A 22181-nucleotide genomic window follows, 5' to 3' on the forward strand; every position below is an offset into this window, starting at 1 on the left:
ATTTCTCTGGCATAAACATAGCATTTCGATGCAAAAGAGAAATAGACCAAAGGAGCAAACAAATTCATTACTGCTTGTGCATATATCTCCCTTGTTTGACCTTAATCATTGAAGTTCATATAAAAACTTAAGAGAACTCAATATATTAATAAAGTATTGATCAATTGGTGTTGCAAGTTCTGTGCATACAGAGCTTATAAAAAGTAAGCCACAATAAAATAAAATTGTTAAAAACAAATAAATTAATAAATTTGTGTTGCAAGTTGTGTGCATACAGAGCTTATAAAAAGTATGAACAGTTGTGGTCACTCCAAAGTCTTAATATTCCTCAAATAAATGGAACAACTTTAGGGAACTACAAAAGGGTCACTGTTCTAGCTGGGATTGTATGGAAAATACAAAGCCCTTATTTTTGGAAATGAGTATATTCTCTTATTCTGACATTCTTGAGCCTTTGGAAGTAATTTTAGTAAGGAAAATATGTAACCAACCATGTCTACCCTTGACTGCAACTTAGCTTACTCCAATTATTTGACCAGTCTCAAAACATGAGACACAATTGAAAATGAGTAAATGGAAAAACCTTGATCATATGATACAACTCTAGTTAAGAAAATACAGAAAATGTACACACTAAAACTATATCTTCTACTGACTAATTTACAGTCATTGGTTTGGAGCAAGAAAGGGTAGACAATAATCACTGAAATGAGACTTAACATTGCTGCTTTTTGACAATCTTGACACTGGTATAGAAACGTTTGAGATCTTTCATAGCTTTTTCCTCGATTTGAATCGAACGAATCGAGGATGGTGTTTCAACTTCGGGCCTGAACCAACGGTTCATCCCAGTTGCTTCGGATGGCGAGCCTTGACCAGTAGCTATAGTGAATCCAGCAGTTCTAGTTTTTGGACTGCTGGATAGGCCTTGCTGTTTCTTGACCTGTTATCAAAACAACATTCTTAATTGAACACTTGACACTTGTTAGAATATATGAAAATAAAAATATAAAATCTTAATATCATGTTTAAGTATCTTAATTTATCTTGTAAACTAGTTTTTTATATCTTAGTATCTCTTAATAAATGAAACAAGCAAGGAAGAAAACATTTTTGTTTTTTAAAATTTTGAAAATGTTATGCCATTTTCAAAATTTCTGAAAATGCTAGATCTGTTTTCAAAAGTTGTAAAAGAAAATGGTGATGAAATATTGAATCTAAATTCTCTTATGTTTATTGATTGAAGTGAAAATGAAAACATGAAACACAAAATAAATGAACCCTAAATATGCATCGGCCTACATGCACAACGAATTAGCACCAACTGATACGAAGGATGCATTACAAACACATTAGCATGCTATGAAGCATGGACACACACGGACACTGACACGTCGACGCCAATAATAATTTGAAAAAATGGCATAATTCAATGTAATCATAAGTTTTGGTGTTGTGACGGTGTCCGACATCGACACGTGTCCGACAACGGAACATGCCTAATCCGAGTAGTGTCCGTGTTTCAAAGTTAGCATGGGAACTAAAATCATGAAAGGTAGCCTTAATTCACAAACCTGTTGCATTTGGATGTCCCTTAAAGACAGCCTAGAGGTTTGAGGAGGGGTTACTGGAGCAGCCCAAGGAGGGGTGTTTTTATCTCCATCAGATGCCTGAGGACTTCGAGTTGTCACAACAGGTATCGGGCTAGAATGAAGAAATGAACTCAACTTTATTTTCCCCGCACTGCCAAAATCAGTAGGATCTTCCACCTTGTCTTTAACCCCAGCTGGCTTGTTACCCATTATTTTGCTCTGCTCATCCTGGATTTCACGAAGAGAAGTAGAACCCTTCAAAAACTTGGCCCCGCCCCATGCAGGACCATCATTTTTTGGTGTCGGTGGTGGAGGGGGAGACACCTCTTTGGGGGCTTCATCAAGAGCACCACTCAGAAACATAGAAAGACCACCCTTCTTGTTCTTCTTCTTAGAGACCTTGGGTGACGGACCCTTGCCGTTCAGCAACTCTGAAGCATCTTTCTTCTGTACAACAAAAGTTAAATCTTTTTCACCCTGGTCTGCTGTTGAATGTTTACAGATATCCTCTTCCACCTATCAAATAAAAGTAGAAACCGCTCTCCACAGTCAAAACATGAGAATTTAAGAGCAGAGAAAAGAAATTCATCAAAAGTATATTTCGACGCAGATGGCATGAATAACACATTGGAAACCAACCTTTGAATTAGGAGAGGTCAGGATGTCAATATCCAGCAGGTCTTCAGACTCGGGGATCACTTCACTTTTAGAATAAACAGATTCTGTTTCTGTCTGCTCTATGCTTGATTTGTTGCTACTCTTTTTCCTTTGTTTTTTTGTTGATTTACCTTTCTTATTACCTTTCCCTTCTGGTAGCATAGAAGATGACTCTCTATTCTGTGAAGTCTCGACAGGAATACCTAGCTCTACAAGTGAGCTCTCAAGTACTGGTTTAGACTTAAGTTTTGCGATCTGCTGGTCATCGAGAAGATGTCCTTTAGACTGCTTAGTTTCAAGCATCTCAATCTGCTGCAACTTCTTCCTTATAGCACGAACTACTTTGGAGATTTCACTATCAGAATCATCCTTGGGCTGTAGAAAGGAATCTTGTCTTTCCAATTTCAGTGCAGACATTTTTGTGGGTATGTCGCAGGTCCTTTGATACTCTATCTCATTATCATCCTCTTCACTGTCAATGATGACAGGGAGTGTAGCAGTTGGGGTAGGGAGTCGTCGATAACTCCAAGGCTCAGATGATCTCTGGTCGAACAATTTCTCAAGGTTCGCAAGAACATCTAGTGCTGCAGTTGCTACAGCATGTGTTGAAACTGAAAATATATAATCAAGGTTGCGCATAACAATGTCCTGAAACCAGTGAATAATATGAAGCTTTAGTATATATGCAACCCACCTTAGCATGTACAAGGTGCAAATCCAGTTAAATATACCAATAAGGATTGCTTAATTATAAATTTGAATTTATAACAATTAATAATCAAATTGGCGTCATGCTACATATTAAATGCAGGCTTGCCAAATTTATATCTTACGAGGAAACGTGTCAGCATTTCTTTGATAGTATTGACCTGTGTGTGTACTTGCGATGGAACATAATTCAAAACTAGAGATGCAATAAAATCTTATACGAAGTCTTTGCACTTGCAGATACTTTGTATGGCGGTTAAGATTAGTTATCAGTACCTCGCAATATTTCTTCAAATCATCTGCTCCAAGAGAATCAGCAATCTCAAGCAATTGTATGGCATTCCGTGGCTCCAGTAGAGACTCTGCTGCAACTTTTTCACAAAGACTTTTTAAGCTAGGAGTAGATCTCTGTCTAAGATTATCATTTTGAACCGTATATGTTGTATTATTGGAATCAGTATCTTCAAATAAAATGTCTTCATTTAACTCTTCCGTACTATTTCTGCTATTCAACTTGAGCTTCTGAGAATTATCAATCATGTTGATAGGATAGGCAGGATGATAAAGGGAAGCCACAATTAATAAATGTGTTTCGCCAACTGAAACTGAAGTAACCTTCTTTACACCGTGCATCCGAGTTGCAATAAGCGGCTTATCCTTACCTTTCTTCCCATCCCACATGTAAACATCACCAGTAGCTGTAACTGCTGAAGTCCAGTACTTTCCAGCAGATATGTTAACCATATTTCTTCCGCACATAGCATATAACTGCACAATTATTGGTTTTTATCAAAACAATACCAATGGAAAGCATCGAAATGTTTCAAATCAACAAGTTTGTCCAAGGAAAATCGTAACATAAGTGACGTGAAGAATTCGGGGAATAAGAACCTGTTGGCATCTAAGATCAGGATCTGATGAGACCCAATAAAATAATGCACCATCTTCTGTAAGAGCCGTGCTGTGTACCATTCCAGCAGCTATAGAAACTACATGAAGTCGTTCCTTGAGATGAAACTTTAAAGGAGTGCTTCCACTTTTCTTTAAATTCCTAGTAATCACTACACGTTTTGGAGTAACAAGTCGATGACCCCAGGTAAATACCTGCAAAACAAGGAAAATCAGAATATAAAGATGAAAACTAAAAACTACTATAAAAAAAAAAAAAAAAAAAACTACTGACACGTGACAAATAATAACTATGTATACTTGATATAATAACATAAAATCATGATAAAATATTTGTTTCATATCCATGTACCTGAAAAAAAATCAAGTAGATGAACTTGGAACATAATTTTGGGAAAGAACAATATCAATGCCCAAAAAATTAGGCCTTAATCCTCTGTAAAATGTTTGCATTCCAAATTTGTGGTGCAGGAGCAGTAGAAAAAGTTAATTAAAAGCAACTATAGTTTCTTACAATTAGAAGAAATTGACCATAATCAGCAAACAGTTACCTCTCCGTCAGATCCTAATACAATTGTATGATATTTGGCAGCAGAAACTTTGGTCAAGGTCTTTCCCTTCAAGGATTCGACCACATGTGGGGTGTAGTTAGAGGCCGAGTTAGAGGTGCCGTAACCAAGCTGACCCTCTCTATTGCAACCCCAAGTAAAAACTTCACCTAAATCAGAAACTGCAGCCGTGTGTTTGTTTGCTACAGCAATGGCAACAATTCTTGACCTCAAAGAAGATACTCTACGAGGTGTGGGTTGTGTATCAACAGAAGTGTACCCTAGCTGCCCCTCTGCATAACAAGAAGAAAAGGTTGATCCCTATAGCTTAATTTGAATAAAAGGTGGGGCAGGGATATAGGGAAAAAGATTACTCGGTTGCATCCAGTAAAGTAATTTACAGTTACACTATACAATACAAGATACATAGTGAACATAAGTATTGTCATATATCACCAAGTTTTACCTCTATTGGATCCCCAAGTGAACACTTCCCCGCCCTGAGTAGCAATAACAGTATGATGCTTCGCTGCAGCAATTGCCATAACTCTGCGAGAACCCAAACCAGTAGTCACCTGGCGGGGAGTGATGATGGCAGCTTGACCACTGCAGTGAGTATTAGTAAGACAGTCAACTGTAAGTAACTTAACCAAATTCTCAAAAAACTCGATCTTAATTATCAATACATGGTAACACCAATACTAACAAAAAACATGTTTTCTTAATACATAAACAGACCATATACCTATGTATGTCAAAATCAGGATGCCCAAGACGGCCGCCCCTTCCAAATCCCCAAGTATACACTTCTCCACGATCAGTCAGTGCAACACTGTGGAACTTCGCCGCAGAAATCAGCTTAATAATCGAGCCATTAAGTGAATCAACTTTGCATGGTAGCTTTTGAATATGTGCATTTCCAGTTCCAAGCTGATAATTTGCACCACTTCCCCAACTAAATACCTCAGTAGCAACTAAGATAAACCAAAGTCAGATTGTTGTCCTATTTCACTAGTTCCTATTGCCAACAACAAACCAAATCATAACAAAGTTGTCAAAGCACAGAAACTTATACCTGAACTGTGTTCATTTCCAACAACCTGAAACACGTTTCCAGATAAGAGATCTATAGGTATTCGAGATTTAGAGTCCTCCAATGTAATCGAGGCACCATGCTGAAGAAGGATGCTTGCAACAGCAAGATGACCAAAATGCAGAGCCCTATGAAGGCTACTCCATCCTGATTCTCCATCCTGAAAATAAAACAAGTTCCACTGTTAATTAATAGACTAAAATGGCTAAAGCAATAGCAAGTTTATCCTAAATTATTGCTTCCCTTCAAGTATAAAATGAAACCATGAAAAATTTCTGGTATAGAAAAAGACAAGCGCATATCTGCAAAACTTAAAAAAAAATCAGAAAAGAGAGAAGTTGTCATACTCTAGCATCAGGATCTGCACCAGCCGCAAGAAGCCTCCTTACAATGGGAATGTGGTTTCTCCAAGCTGCAACATGAAGAGGAGTAAGCCCGAAGGTATTCCTCGCATTGATATTGCCCCCACTCTTTTTTATTGATGTCAATGCTGACTCTACATCATTCAGAGATCCTTCTCGCACAACAAGCCACAAATCTTTTTGGGATCCAGGACTACCTTTGCGACCTGTTGTCGGCGAATTCTGCTTCTGTGCATGTGGACAAATAGCTACTTCCATTATTACAAAATGTACACTCCAAGTATATGTTTATTACCTTTCACAAGATTTTATCTTAAATCTGTAAGATGACTCCAATGGCTCGGCTGTTATATTATATTAACCTGTTATTGGTAATTTCAACAACCAAGATCTCTAAAGCTAACTCACTCTCCAGAATACACTTGAACACCTAGCGAAAATAAACAACTCTGGCCATTGAGTCATTCAGTACCCACTAATCAGAGCTAATGTGATATACAGTAATCAAAACATCAACTAGAGATATCCGGTTAAAAGTGGAATTAGTCATCCACTAAATACCATCATCACCACATCTTGATTATAATATCATTTATTTAGGGAAAAATATTGACAATTTCCAGCACCTTCACAGGCCGCAGAGAAACCTGCAAATCAACAGTTGGTAAGACGAATCTTGTGTGACAATAATAATTGTTAGGAAAGGAAGCCACACAAAACAACAAACTCATATCAAACAAGTCTCGAAATTGAAGTCAATAAAGGTATCTCAGGAAGAGCCCAAGTCAAAATGTATATAACTATAATCAAAATTATAACTTCCAAAACAAGATCACAGCTGATACTTATGAATATTGAAATGAGTGAGACCACTAATTCTTCTGTTTGGTAAAAATACAAGATCCACAGGTTCAGCAGTTCACATCACTAACAATCATCATAAAGATTATCAGAATTGAAATAAAAACAAGACATTGATGCAATGCAAAACCATTTTGGGTTAAAAGGGAGGATGGAAGATACAATTTGAAAGGAAAATAACAAGTTAACAACCAAACACGAAATTTCAACGGCGAAACTTCCTATTTGATCCATGCATTCAACAACTAATTCATTACCTCCACACAAATACTATTCTTAAGCTAAAAAATAACTCAAGCAATTAAATCAGGACATGACAACAACCTCAAAATAACATAGTTCAAAACAAAACATAAATCATGTCACAGTTCCACAGGATCATGTACTAAAAAGACTAACTTTACATAAAACTCTAATGCACAACGCATCATATCTCAAAAATCATAAGATCACCGCCATACCAAGTGTGCAACAACACAATCTTAAACAACAAACAATAACAACAGCAATGTAACACCGATTCACATGAAGCATTGTTTTGGATCAACCAACAACATACCCAGATAATTATTTTCCACAAAAATGAAAAATATAACAAATTTAAGAGACCCATTTGATTAAAATTGAAAATAAAATCAACAGTGTATGAAAAGAATGCGTGTAACTCACCTCTTACCCTGTTGAGGAAAAAAACCAAAACTCGTCCAAAGAATAATATGAACTTTTTTGTAGTTAAGATGAGAAGAGTTATAGATGGAGAATTCTGTGACCAAAGAGCATCGATTATCGAAACCCAGAATATACCCTCTTACCACAAATTGAAGGGAATAAAAAAAATAAAAATGAAATTTTTATTTTTCTTAGGTAAAAATTAAAATAAATTAAAATGAAGGGATATGGATGGAAAAAGTCAGTCACGAAAGGGGTAATTTGGGAATTTGAAAATGTTTTTGTTGGACTAAAACGACCCTGACTTTGCGAACAACGTTAGGTCCAACGACGAGGTCTGTGTTGTCTCTAGGATTTTTCAACGCCAAACAAATATGTTATCCACGTACTCCAAATAAAAAAATGTCTTATCCATTGACACGTGGCAATATAACTACCTGACACGTGTTTATAATGACGACTATGACCCAAAATATGAAACAAGAGAGTACATTTTCCTTTTTATATTTCCTCCGTAATAACGTTTTTTTTTTAATTAAAATAAAAGATATTTTATTGCACACTTATATATTAAAGTTAATAGTATAAAATGACATATTCATCCCTAAAAATAATTATGTCATTGGATATGATTCATTGACAAACTTAGTTACCGAGTGAATTTGTAGTTGTCCGAATTAATCTAACAATTTAATCAAACGATCATCGCAATAAGAAGGAAAATCAAACAAACAATGCACTAAAACAGAAAATTAAACGAACACTACACGAAGACTATCAAACAATGTCATTAATGGGAGGACGGATATGACGTCCTCGCCTTTAATGGTTGTCGAAATAACTGCTAAAAAGTCATAAGACTAGCTTCCTTGACAGTTGGTTGGGCAAGGTGACACGACTGTGGGCCGAGTTCGGCGAAGGAGAGGTGAATATCCTCGGTGATTGGGCCTTAGGCCCAGTCAAGAACACTAATCTACGTGAAAAATCACTTATTTAAATTAAAGAAAATGAAAAAATATGTACAAGGGTGATTAGGGTAAAAAAAAACTCAAAATCACCTCATTTTCGATGAAAGAAGATGAAAAAACTTAGAGAGTATGAGAAGTTTATCTTTCTTAAAAGTTGGGCCGGCGGTTGGTGGTTTACTCTCTCCGTCCCAAATTATAAGAGAAAACATGCACTTTTTTTTTCCCCAAATTATAAGAAAAAAAAACTCAAATTTGATCAATTTAACTTTGAAGTTCCAAAAATACCCTTAGTTATGTTTTCCAAAACAAATTTTTTTTGTTTTTTTTAAGCATAAAACAATTTAATTTATTAGGATTGGTTTACTGCTACTCAGATACCAGTATTGGACTTTAATTATGGTCGATCACAGTTGGAATGAATCTGACTTAATGGTAATGGTATATTGAACGAATGAACTTCACTTCTTGGTACTATTTAACTTCTTGGTATTGAAATCCTAAGGAAGAATACTCATATGACAATCTTATATAAACTCATTTTTACTAAATTACTAAATTATATATATTAAGTAGTAGTATGGATTTCAAAAATAAAATAAAATAAGTAGTATTGATTCAAGAGTAGTACAAATTGTATCAATTAGATCTATCCTGACTATTTGGAGTCTCAACTTGAATATTAAAAATGGGTTTATCGTAAGAAAAAGCGCTAATTTTTTATCCTCTATTTATATTTGAAATAACATGAGAAATACATAAAAAATAATTATCATTCATTATAAACATTAAATAACATAAAAAGAGACATATATATATATATCCTAATCAAGAATTACATTTGTTACAAAGATGACAAGAACTAGAATTAAAATTATGCAAAATAATGACAATGATGAATTGTTTTTCTTATAATGACAATGATGAGATTTGAAACAAGAACCTCACACATAAACATCATTGTTTGTCACTAATCTATAGATAGATACACATATGATATTTAATAAAAATTGACAATATATAACTATTAATGTAGAGCCTCAAAATTTTGAGACCCTAAAATTCCTCCTAAATTTGGAGGTTTAATGTTGTCACACACTCCACACTTGCTATTGGGTCGGGCCTTAAGTAGGAAAATGCTATATAAGAAATTTCTTTACAAGAAAGAGAAGAATTTTATGCGGCAACTTTTAACACTTGCAAATTATAACAACACTCTCTCTTAACTAGAACATTGACACGTGCACGCATGGGTCTAATTAGCTGTAAGATATTTAATTATAAATTACAATATCATAATTGCAATAATATAAGGTATATAAAAAAAATTTAGCAACATTAAACGATAGTTCAACAATAATTTTGGATAAATATTCATACAAAGGAAGGTATATTACGGAAGACTTCATTATAGACCACATTCGAAGTCTTAGTCGTATCTTCGTCGTCATGTCGATGATCAATATTTTTAATCCTTCTCTAGAAGTAACTCTTGAAATCGCAACATACAGCTAGCCATGTTAAAACACTAGCGACCGAAGATATATCCCAACATGCTTTAAAGATTGTCGCCGACTCTTATTAATAGTCATCGCAAAAGAAATCATTAAAGGAAATTGTCTCCGTTGAAATTTATAAGGAATTCTTACGTCAGATGGTGTTAGAGAAAATCTATGTATGAAAATCTGATCACCAATATTACTTCCTGAAATAATTTTTCCTTCAATAGCACGTTTTCCCAATCTTGTAATAAGAAGTCTAGTTCCATTGCATAATCCTAATTTTGATAACAGGAACTCTAACTTTAAGTCTCAACTTGTGATTTGTGAGTACCGACGTAGAAATCGTGTTAAAAAATTCGGGAGTATGAACATCATCCACTGTTTGACCATCTACATTTTGTGCGAGTGGAGTATCATAACTCAAATATGTTTTTTCTTCACCAGGAATTAAATCCAACATATAATCATTTATTGTGTTGACTATTGAATTTTTAGTAGCTAATATAGCTCTATTTTGGAAACACGTTATATCGTTCATGTTTTGTAAAAGTTGGGGATATGTGCTTTCAACGATAGAAGCAAGAGGATCACCTGAATTTGGAATCAATAAATCTAATGGAATGTCAAGTTCTAAATCATCGTCGTTGTCATCTTCAATTTCTCCATCGCCATCACCCAAAATCCATTCAGAAAACAATCTTCTTTGATCCGGAAATGTTAGGATACATTGTTAGCAAAAGAAACAAATGTGAATCAGTGATTTTTTTCGTAATTCATAATATAGTCACGTTGATATTCTTAGGAAGTCCCACATCGGTTGCGAGATGGCCTGAATAAGTGTTTATATACTAGAGGCAATTCTCACTTTACAAGCCGGTTTTGTAAGGATGAGTTAGACCCAATACTCATTTCTAAGAGATATATACCTGGAGTCAACTACTATTTGCATAAATATCACCTTGATATATATTTGCAGTAATACGATCAACCATACTCCTCAACATGAACAAGCTTTTAAGTTCAGAAAGACATAAAAAAAAGTACATTTTTCTTAGCATGTTTAGTTAAAAAAAAGTAACTTTTAAGTCCAATGATTTTTTTTCCGTAAAAAAAAATACCAAGAAAATGGTTAACATGTTTAGTTAATTAATTAGTAAAAAATATTGAATTAGGATAAAAAAAATGTAAATTTTTTCGAAAAATAAAACACTAAGAAAATGTATGATTTGATGATTTGCTAGATTTCTAATTATCGGTTTTTAATTGTTTAAACTGTGCAATGCAATTTGATGGTGTTTAATTGTTGTATGAAATCTTTCCTATGAAAATTGATGGTGCTTATCAATTATTGCACATAATTTTAATCACAATTGGTATACTTGCCAAAGTGATTGAAAATATTGCATTGCACTGAAAGGTCGCGGGTTTGAATCCTAGTCAAGACAAAATTGTGTTATTTTATAACAAAAATCCTATTATACTAAAGGTTGGTGGACTTTGAGACTCAAAACCAAAACCCTAATGAAACTCTAATCCAATTGACCAATTGGTGCTCACCACATTTGAATGATCTCCAATTATGTATTGCCAATTTCATCCACTTATATGTTGTCAATTTCATCCAATGATCATGTTCCACTTGCCTAGGTAGAAGGTCTTATGCATCCAATCTATTGCTTAGATCATCATATAGAAACATGTATCATCATGCCATTTATGTATCCATCCCCATGTCAATATGTCATGTATAGATTGGTCTATCATATCATCTATGTATCCATGACCAATCAAGAAATTCTTCACCATCCATGTCATGTATGTCTAGCTTACCATCCAACCAATTCACATTCACAAAGACAATGTGTCATTGTAGGTTTCTTGGAAATTGTTGCTACTTAATTCACTTCTTTCACAAAGTCAACTATCACACTATGTGACAATTGTGCCTTGATGATCACTCAAGAAGCTTTTGGAACCTCCATCTTGCATGCATTGGCCACATATCTTCTTCAAGTCAAATGACACCCTAAGTGACAAGTGTAGTGCTTCTACTTCATTCTCTACTATCCATCCATGGTTTTGCATAATACCATATGTTTCTTCTCTACTATCCATCCATGGTTTTGCATAATACCATTTGCTATGTTTCTCATATCCTCATTGCATTGCAAGTGTGAGAATTTCATTGGTTTTAAAAGCTTCACTTAGCATCCATCTATCCTCTTCACTTTCAAACACTCTATATAAACCCCTTTCAATCCATCAAATACACACACTAGCTTAACCTTTCATCCACCACCCTCACTCTCACCCACACACACCACACACATCAATTTTCTCTCTCTTTCACAACCTACATCACATTAAATCTCCATCTTCTTCTCAAAACCACCACCATCACCACCACTACCTCTCTCTCTCTCTCTCTCTCTCTCTCTCTCTCTCTCACACACACACACACACACACACATCAATTTTTTCTCTCCCTTTCACAACATCACCTTAAATCTTCATCTTCTTCCCGAAACCACCACCTCCACTACAATTCTCTCTAACTTTCTCCATCTCCTCTTCCACAATGATTCATAGCCATGCATATATTTCAAGATGCAAACCTATGAGTTTGAAGCTCATAGTGCAAATGTTTTATTTTGGATAGCAAGTTTGTATTTTTATCAATGTACCAAACTAAAGATCATCATGCATGAAGGAAAATCAAACTTGCAACTTCAAATAGAGAAAAAAGATTGATGTATCACCATGAACAATTCTGAAATACAATAAGCTTCATCATATCAAGAAACCATGATCACACGTGTAATGTGGAATACTAAATAGAAAAAAAAAATCATCTACCCAATAAAATTGCATGCAACATTTTAATTAGCATCTAACATTTTCTTTTCTACACCTAAATATCATACCCACCAATTAATAGCAAAAACAATACAGTGCATGCAAGGAAGACTTCATGTGCATCATAATGATTGCAATGAGGATTAAATTTTTAGGAAGAGATGAAAACTATCGATGGCCAATTTTTTCTTCCCATTTTTAACAACCACCTATGGATATTTAGAGGTTGACCTAGCGCGCAAAAATTAAAAAACTCTACAAGGCGCGCAGAGATTATAAACCTCTTTATGAGTGGCGCGAAAAAATTATAAAGTTCTTTATAAGTAGCACGTAAAAATTATGAATCTCTCTATCAATTCTTGGAGGTCGAAGTATCACGCAAAAATTCTAAACCTTCTTATAAGTGGCGCGTAAAATTTATAAACTTCTCTATCAATATGTTGACCTAGCGCGAAAAAATTAATTTAAAAAAAATAACTCTCTATAAGTAGCACACATAAATTATATCCTCTCTATGAGTATCGCGTAAAAATTATGAATCTCTCTATCAATATTTGGAGGTTGAAGTATACACAAAAATTATTACTCTCTATACGTACTTAGAGGTTGATAATTTTTACTTAGAGATTTTAACTCTATAAGTGGCGCGCATAAATTATAAACCTCGCTATCGATATTTAGAGGTTGACTTTGGCGCGCAAAAATTAAAAAACTCTACAAGTGGCACACACAAATTATAAACCTCTCTATCAATATTTAGAGGTTGACTTGGCGCGTAAAAATTAAAAAACTCTACAAGTGGCGCGCAGAGATTATAAACCTCTTTACGAGTGGCGCGAAAAAATATTATAAAGTTCTTTATAAGTAGCACGTAAAAATTACGAATCTCTCTATCAATGCTCGGAGGTCTAAGTATCATGCAAAAATTATAAACCTTCGTATAAGTGGCGCGTAAACATTATAAACTTCTCTATCAATATTTTGATGTTGACCTAGCGCGGAAAAAAACTCTCTATAAGCAACACACATAAATTATATCCTCTCTATGAGTAGCGTGTAAAAATTATAAATCTCTCTATCAATATTTGGAGGTTGAAGTGTACACAAAAATTATAACCCTCTCTATACGTACTTAGAGGTTGATAATTTTTACGTAAAAAATTGTAAACCTCTTTATAAGTAGTGCGTAAATTATGAATCTCTCTATCAATACTCGAAGGTTGAAGTATCAAGAAAAAATTATAAACCTTTCATATAAGTAGAGGTTGAAGTATAAACATTTTTATTAAATTTTATACATGTCACGGATCTATGAAGACTCAACTAGAAAATTTGATGTGACTGAGCCATCCAACAATATGGTGGTTCACTTTTATATTATTAGGATTGGTTTTCAATTTCGGGGATTGTTATTTAGTAAAAAAGGCTTACACAAGAAAGACAAGCATCCATAAAAATATGGAATTTGACCGATCAGAAATTGGCTAACCATACGTGAAAGAGGGAGTGATTATAATTTATAAGTATCAAAGGTTGCCGCATAGGATTTTTCTCTCCATGTCCCCATTGTCAAAGAGAGTAGAGAGCATGAATGCAATATGAAAGTGAAGCACTTATTTTATTTCAACTAGTTACCAGAGGATTTATGTGATGCCGAAGAGATTGGAGGGATTCAATGCACAAGGGTGGCGAAAATCATTCGGATATGGAGGAGGTTCAAAGCATCTTCAAAGTCCACAAGATTGCATTTTAAGGGTAAGATCAGCTTGATATATATGGATCGTTTCTACTAGTTAACTTGAAGATCATCACCATGTAATGAAATTATGAGTTGCTACTGTTTTTGAATTACTATGACTTCTAGTTTATTTTGATCATTTCAGTAACAATGTACTTTTGTAGTGTCTTCTCCTTTTGTAATGCATTAAGTGGCAATGTACTTTAATTTTAATGGGACAAAAGTTGATTTCCTCCTCTAAATACTTATGCACATTTTTCTTTTCCTTTTCGTAATGGCTTGTTACCTATATATTTTGATGGTAAATTCTAATATGGACCACTTCATCAAGTGGTCCATGGTGGACCAGTTATGAATAACATTATAATGAATACGAATTTTACAAAATCCACCGTTGGATTCAAAGTTTATATCATATAGATCATCCATAGAAAAATTTAGAAAAATTGAAAATCATTTGATATGTTATTGAGACACATCAAGATTAACGGTTTATTAAATAACGTAAATCTTAATGGGTCTCAATAACATATCAAATGATTTTCAAAAAATTTTAAAAAATTTATGGATGATCTATACGATATAAACTTTCAATCCAACAGTGAATTTCGTAAAATTCATATTCGGTAGATCACTTGTCCACGGTGGACTATTTGTGAAGGTGGTCTACCGTAACATTAACCATTTTGATAGTTTAATTTGCATTTTATTTTGACTAGTAAAGCCAAAATCAATTACCACAATTAGAGAATTAGAACAAAAAACATGTTCATAACTACCAATAATACATCCAATTGCATGAAATAGCTCTTTAATTAATTCACTTTCGTTGCAAGATAGTTAGGTAGAAGTGTAGAACATGGTAACAAACTAGTAATGATCGTTAGTTGGTCCAGTGATGATTGACGCTGAACTCGGTAAGGAGGATCACGGTTCGATCCCCGCAACTACGATTGAGAGGGGCCGGAACCACTTGATGCCAAAAATACCCACAATTTGTGTTTTTTAAGGCATGTGCCTCACATTGATGTGTATGTGTCAATATTATTGGCCCAATAACTGTTGTTTAAGGCATGTGCCTCACATTGTTGTGTATGTATCAATGTTGTTGTTGGTTGAATGACTGTTGTGCAAGGCTTGTCTGTGACTCATATTGATGTGTATGTGCCTACCTATAATTAAGTAGTTATATTTGTGTGAATTTATATTTATTCATTCTTCTTTTACTGATATGAGTATTTGATATCAGTAATTTTACCTTTCTAGTTCCCAACAATATCTACCCTTAGCTTAGATTATTTCCTATAAAAAACCATATTTATTTTATTGCATGTTTGGTTTGGCATTTACTAGCCCCCACCTCACATCAACTGAACTCTCCAATGAGTAGCTTACACACACATAGACATAGTTGGTTTACACCCTCCCACTCTTGAAGGAGTAGCCTTAGGTTTAACGGACAGTACCACCATATGGTTTTGTACTTTTCCAAACCCATTCCTAGTTGGTAATTTTTTCCCCTGGATAGGATTCTAAGCACAGGCTTGAATTAGACTTGAAAAATTATGGATAAACAACTGTTTTAGTTTTCAAATGAAATGTGTGAGATGATAACGCACTTGAGTTGGTTCGGTGGTATTGGCATAGGACTTGAAAGTATGCTCTTTCTTAAGGTGTCAGATTCGATTCTCTCTGATGGGTGGACTAATTTAGCTTCTTAAAAAAATGTGTGAGATGATGTTAATTACTATAGTCTTTGAATTAATGTATAAAAAATTTCAACCACGTTTATAAGTATCTCTTTTATTAATAATTTAGGTCATTGAATCAATTTTTAGATAGTCAATTTAGTTCTAAAATTACTAATAGAAAAGTCAATAGGAATGTATGTGTTTGCAATTTTGATATTTTATAATAAAAGCATCTCACACATATTCAAAGGTTAAAATAATTGTGTTCTTGGTCCTGGTGAGCTTAACTCAGTTGGTAAAAACATCGTATTTTATATGCAGGGGTCGGGGTTCGAACTCCTGACACCCAAGCCAGTTATTCACCTTAAGGGTGTAATTTCTAGACACTAAGATAGTTGACCCAAAGAAAAAATTGTGTTCTTGTGTGTGGAGTTTCAAGGTATACCTGATCAGAGGGTTTAGTAGTTTTGTGAAAAGTGAATGAATAGCTCCAACCTAATTCTTAGTACAGGGCTAGGTGGACCTGAAGAGGAAGGAAGAGCGTTTCGTCCTAAACGAAGAGCATCATTGAGTGCGAAATGAACGGATTTGACCGGAGGGGGTACGAGAGATTATCCCTCGTTCCACTGCCCATTATCCCCACTTTCCAAGATGACTTCTAGTTTTTCGTGATTCAGGCACTACTCACCCAATTAGCCGTTATCCAATGCCATGTCATATTCACCCAGTGTTTATCTAGTCAGGGACAAGTGTGACCTAATTAGCCGATCTATATGTTGGGCTACGTTTTATATGGTCCAAATAATTCCTTGTTGGGTTTGGAAATATTTTTTTATTTTTTTGAAAACTTTGTATCTAGTCCTAGGACTGACTAATCCAATGGGACCAATCTCACCGTCCACTTGCGGGGCCCCATTTAAAGCTAGAGTTTTTTTTTACTTGGTATGGACTTGGCTCACCGAAATTGGCGCCAAGTGGAATCGAACCTGAAACCTTGAGAAGAGCATACTACAAGGACCCAAGCCAACACCACTAGACCAACCCCAAGTGGGTTTTTATTTTTTTGATTTACAACGTAGAAAAGGATTGAATCCAGAACATCATGCATACTACCCAAACCCCCACCATCATTAGTGGGTTTGGAAATATTATACTGGTACGAACTGTCTGCTAGAATTAATACTCAAAGATTTATATTTAATTTATTTTGAACCAAACTTATTTAAAATTTAAGTAGACTAGCTTATTTACTCAAAAAAAAAAAACAAAAAACTAAAGACATATATGATGGATAGACAATTGGTTCGAAGTAGAGTGACCTACCAATCTACCATTGCTATATACTATATGTTTGTGGCTTCCATAATTCTAGTAAAATGCTATTCAAATATCTTCGGTATAATTTTGAGGTTGTGTAATATGCACAACACAAGTAAAATTATCTTATACTATGTACCAAAAATAAAATAAAAATTATCTTATACTATGCACAAATATATTTTATATTAATGAATAATAGATCAAATCATATCTAATTTAATGTAATGCAGTGACTTGTTGATCAAATAGTAGATAGTGCACTATAAAATTAGCCTAATTTTGAACAGATAAAGACTAATGATCATCGACAATTCTTTTGAGGTAGAGTGACCTACCATTGCTAGATAATAACTTTGTGGCTTCCATAATTCTATTATTATAAAGAATCTCAATAACTAGCCACAAATGTTTATTTAAAGATCAAAGATAAATACAAGAATACTTCTCTTTAATCAATGGCCAGGATTCAATCACTCAAGAACATCCTAACACAAAGTTCAAATCCATATTTTATTAGAGATAATGACAGAAACAGAACCTAGATTAAATTAAGAAAAATTAAATTACACACAGCTAACATATGAACAAAGTGACGATGTAACATTTTTTTAAAGTTTTGTCTTTGCACGGCGTGCACTCTTTCATTACCCGACAGCAGACATCATGTTGGTCAAAAGAGAAGTGTATTGGTTTCTATCATTTCACATGGAAATATCCTAATTATTGTGTTTCATCATGGTCTATAGTTGACTCAATTCGTTAATTTATGGTCCATGTTTCATTTTTCAAAATATCTATAGGAAACAAATTAACAACGTTGAACTCAAGTGATTAATAAGCTCCCTTAAGATGAATCGTTAGAGAGAACCCGAGTTCGATTCCAGATGGAAACTGGTTTTAACCCGACTTTATTTACTTCGCGACCAAACCTTAGATTATCGGGGACCTGTTTCTCTGGGAACCAGAGCGTCAATAAAAAAAATCTTAAGATATATGCCACAAAAGTCTTTGATTGAAGTGTTGACAACAAAACAAAGATGTTACCTTACATGAACAACACAGCTAAATTTTTTCAACTTTGAAAAAAGAAATACAATTGCATCACACCTATAATTTCCTATTGACAAAAAGTGAAGAGAAGAAAAGAAGCCAAAATCACCAATTACATAGAAGTAACACAGCTAAACCACCAGAGTGATAAAAGAATACAAAAAAATTGGATTGAATTGAATCACTATAGTTGCTAGTACTACAAACATTGAACTGTTGAAGGAGAGAGAGAGAGAGGGAGAGAAAGGGAGAGAAAGCAGTGCATGATCTCAAAGACCAAACCTTTTTTAACACACAACAGCTCTGACAGAGATCTTCATTTGAGACCTTACGAAGTGACCATGATCACAAAATTCTGGCCTATACAACCAATGTGGGTTCCTGCATCAATGACCGAATGATTCAATCAATCAGACTTCAAATTTTAGTTGAAGATATAAAGTAACAACATACTCCATTACAGGTAAAAAAATTATATTATCTTTAGCGAGTGCGAAATGTCGAACCTTTGTTGTCAAGTTTGAAACAGCCATATTAAACTTCTCTCTAGTTTTAGTTCCAGCAACGTTTCCGGCTTTTGCCACTTTGCTAAATGCACCAGTTAACCATGATGTTCCGGCAGTCACATATCTGCGTGCAAACAACATAGGAACAAATTCAGCCACAAGGTTCATGCATATGCGATATGTAATTTCGCTCTAAATGCAAATGCTGCAATGAAGATGAAGTGTCATATTCAACCGAACCTGCTTGTTTTGACAGCTGATCCAGTATCGTTCAACTTCCTCTCGGCTGCAAATATTGCTGCCATTGTTTTATCTGAAACATGTAGCCTCTGATCCACAGATTTCACTTTCTCATTCACTACAGAAAGTCCAACTGTCAATTTCTCCGTCAGTCCAACTCTCTTGTCAAAAGAACTGACCTTTGCCGAAGCATTGGCAGTCAACTGATGCTTCTCATCAAATGCTTTAGCTTTGTTCACGGCATCTTGTCTTATCGCTGATCCTTTAGCCAGCATACTTGTAACTACATCTTGTGCTTTACTAAGATAAATTCTTCCACCTGGTTTCTCCTCCTGAAAGAGACGTAATACAGAAGACCATAAGCTCAATCAGAAAAACACAATCTGAATTGTCGTAGCAATCATGGTTAACATCTCATCAGGAAAACCGATCATGCAAAATTTTAAATTTGTATTTTGGTTTTTACCTCAGTATTCGACGCGCCATCTTCAGGAGCAACATTTATAGCATATTCCACCACTCTTTCTTCCTACATAAATTACTTTTGATAAGTGGCTTTTTTTTATATCGAGATATGCACATGTAATTATGAGCTATTCGTATTTGGTAAAGTTACCTGCATCTCATGATTTGCAACATAGTTGTCAGCCGGACTTATACTCACAATCTGGTCTACTATTGTTGCTCCCTGATATAAATACAATAAAAGTTTCGATTTCACAATCCGCAGAGTGAAGAGGCTTATATAAGACAAATAAGTTTCAAACTCAATACCAAGACTTGATCATGTCAAAAAAATAATAGACGAGAAATAGAAAGGAACCGACTCAATGATACTAATGAAATATATTGGAAGCTGTAAAATGACATCTAGATTCTTGAGGATTTCAATCTTAGTTTCCTTCAATTCAAGTGTTCTCACTTTCTGATTTTCAGAAATAGTCAAAAGAACTCAATTAAGTGGCCAATTATCCTTCACAGAATCGCAATTGAACATTTTTTTCAACATGTAGAACAAACATAAATTGTATACCAAATGAAAACATGTACTATTCGTCGAGGTAGAGATTTTCACAATGACTAAAACTGGCTTAGATTAGCTTATGCCTTATACGAGTTTTTCAATTGAGATAAGTATTCAATTCTTAACAAACAACTAATGACCTTATAAGTTTTGGTTATGACGAAGTTTGATAATAGAGCTTCTAAAACCATTGAGATGCATAAACTAATTTCAACTTAGGCAAAAAGCTATCAGTTCAAAGATTCATAATCATGACAGGATAATTTCAACTTTACTTCACTACAAGTTTTTGTGTAAAATTTTATCCAAACTGACTCTAAAAATCAAACTTGACAATAGATAAGTTACCACCACAGCTCCATTAACAAAATTATGACAAGAAAAGAAACATTACCGATAACAATAACGCGATTTCAAGTGCTTTAGGATCTTTAAATGTCACAAATGCAGTCTTTGGTTTCCCATATTCTCTGCAACAAGTATAAACAAAATATGCAACCATAATAAGGATTTAACTTCTCTGCAAGTTTCAAGAGCAAAATTCAACTCACAAATTATTTCAATCCAAAACAACAAAATTCAAAATTATAAAACAGAAACCATGGAATTTATTTTCAATTACTTCTCTTAATTACAATAATTACAATAAGTAAAGTGGATTAGTGGATTGTGACAGTTTAATTTACACTATACCCTGCACATGAAACCCCTCACAAAAATGTCAAAACAAAAAACAAAACTTATAACTCTCTTATCCTTCTTTGTTTTATTTTAGTTTAATTATTCAATTGTTTATCATCAAAAATTAAAAAACACCCCATCAATTTAACGAAGACATTGAGCTCAAGCGGTTAACGAGCTTCTCCTGGGACGAATCATTTAAAAAAAAAACCCGAGTTCGAATTCTTGATCAGACTTTACTTACAAAACTCTGGATTACCGGAACACTTCCCAAGAACTAGAGGCAAAAAAAAACCCATCAATTCTTTGTCGTTTTTAACCCTCCCAATTTTGCTATATGAGCAAAAAACCGTAAAATTGTGCTAAGATTAAAAAAAAACAACAAAATTGAATTGAAGGAACAAAAGGGGTATATAAAATTTTAGTAAAAAGATTGAATTTTGGAATTGAAATTAGCCACCTAACGATCTGAATATGTTCAATTTCACCAGAAAATGAGAAGAATTCATGAATCTCTCTCTCAGTAGCTAGATCTGAAAGTTGCTTCACTTGAACCGTTCTTGTTGTCTGAAAAAACGAAATAAGAATAAGAATGAAGTTAGAAAAAGAAAAAAGAAGGGATTTTGAAATTGAAAAAGTAGTAGAAGAAGAAGAAGTTTTGATTCACCTGCATTATGAAATGAGGGATTGAAGTTGAAAGGGTGTTGTGTGCTGTGTTCAAAGTGACAGCAGAGAAAAGAGTTGCAGAGAGAGAATGTGTGACGAGGCAAAAGAATGTGATGATGATTTGTACTACTACCTCGTTAAAGAGCCAACATTGTTGCTGTTATTGTTACAATGTTTGGCACAATGGAGTGAGTGACTACTGTAATTTCATAATTCCATAAATGTCCTCTTGATTTTTAGGAGTAATACAAAATTCTTTCCGATAACTTTTTTTTAATTAAAATAAATTAATAATTGTAAAAGGAAAATTTGTTATTTTTTAATAAGCAAAAATTAAATTATAAGGAGTACAAGGGGTACTTAACCCTTACAATTCTTATAGGGACCATTACATGCTAATAATGCATTTTAACGGATCCTTACACCAATTTGAAAAAACACAAGAAGACTTACTAACTATTTTACCTATAAACCAATAGTTTCTCCTCTAAATATCACATTGTTACACGCATGTCATAGACACTAAGTGGTAGCCAACTAAAT

General features: G+C 34.2%; 2 protein-coding genes across 3 annotated transcripts; both read right to left on the reverse strand.

Annotated features, from left to right (window-relative positions):
* Positions 1-224: 224 nt before the first annotated feature.
* LOC123890108 lies at positions 225-7801 on the reverse strand. Of its 2 annotated transcripts, none has more exons than XM_045939652.1 (11): positions 7400-7801; positions 5855-6516; positions 5490-5667; positions 5160-5388; positions 4881-5020; positions 4418-4707; positions 3849-4061; positions 3234-3725; positions 2232-2897; positions 1575-2108; positions 225-943 (listed from the first exon to the last, which is right to left on the reverse strand). In XM_045939652.1, exons 2-11 carry the CDS (start codon positions 6125-6127, stop codon positions 716-718), a joined length of 3243 nt encoding a protein of 1080 aa, XP_045795608.1. In that variant the 5' UTR covers positions 6128-6516; positions 7400-7801; the 3' UTR covers positions 225-715. The 2 variants fall into 2 exon arrangements, with proteins under 2 accessions (XP_045795608.1, XP_045795609.1); XM_045939653.1 differs by having other exon boundaries at positions 7407-7637.
* Positions 7802-18440: 10639 nt separating this feature from the next.
* LOC123890109 (binding partner of ACD11 1) lies at positions 18441-21844 on the reverse strand. Its single transcript, XM_045939654.1, has 8 exons — positions 21640-21844; positions 21433-21539; positions 20686-20761; positions 19884-19955; positions 19734-19796; positions 19268-19599; positions 19028-19151; positions 18441-18902 (listed from the first exon to the last, which is right to left on the reverse strand). Exons 1-8 carry the CDS (start codon positions 21643-21645, stop codon positions 18882-18884), a joined length of 801 nt encoding a protein of 266 aa, XP_045795610.1. The 5' UTR covers positions 21646-21844; the 3' UTR covers positions 18441-18881.
* Positions 21845-22181: the final 337 nt, after the last annotated feature.

Source organism: Trifolium pratense, linkage group LG6 (assembly GCF_020283565.1).
Source record: "Trifolium pratense cultivar HEN17-A07 linkage group LG6, ARS_RC_1.1, whole genome shotgun sequence".
Classification (NCBI taxonomy): domain Eukaryota; kingdom Viridiplantae; phylum Streptophyta; class Magnoliopsida; order Fabales; family Fabaceae; genus Trifolium; species Trifolium pratense.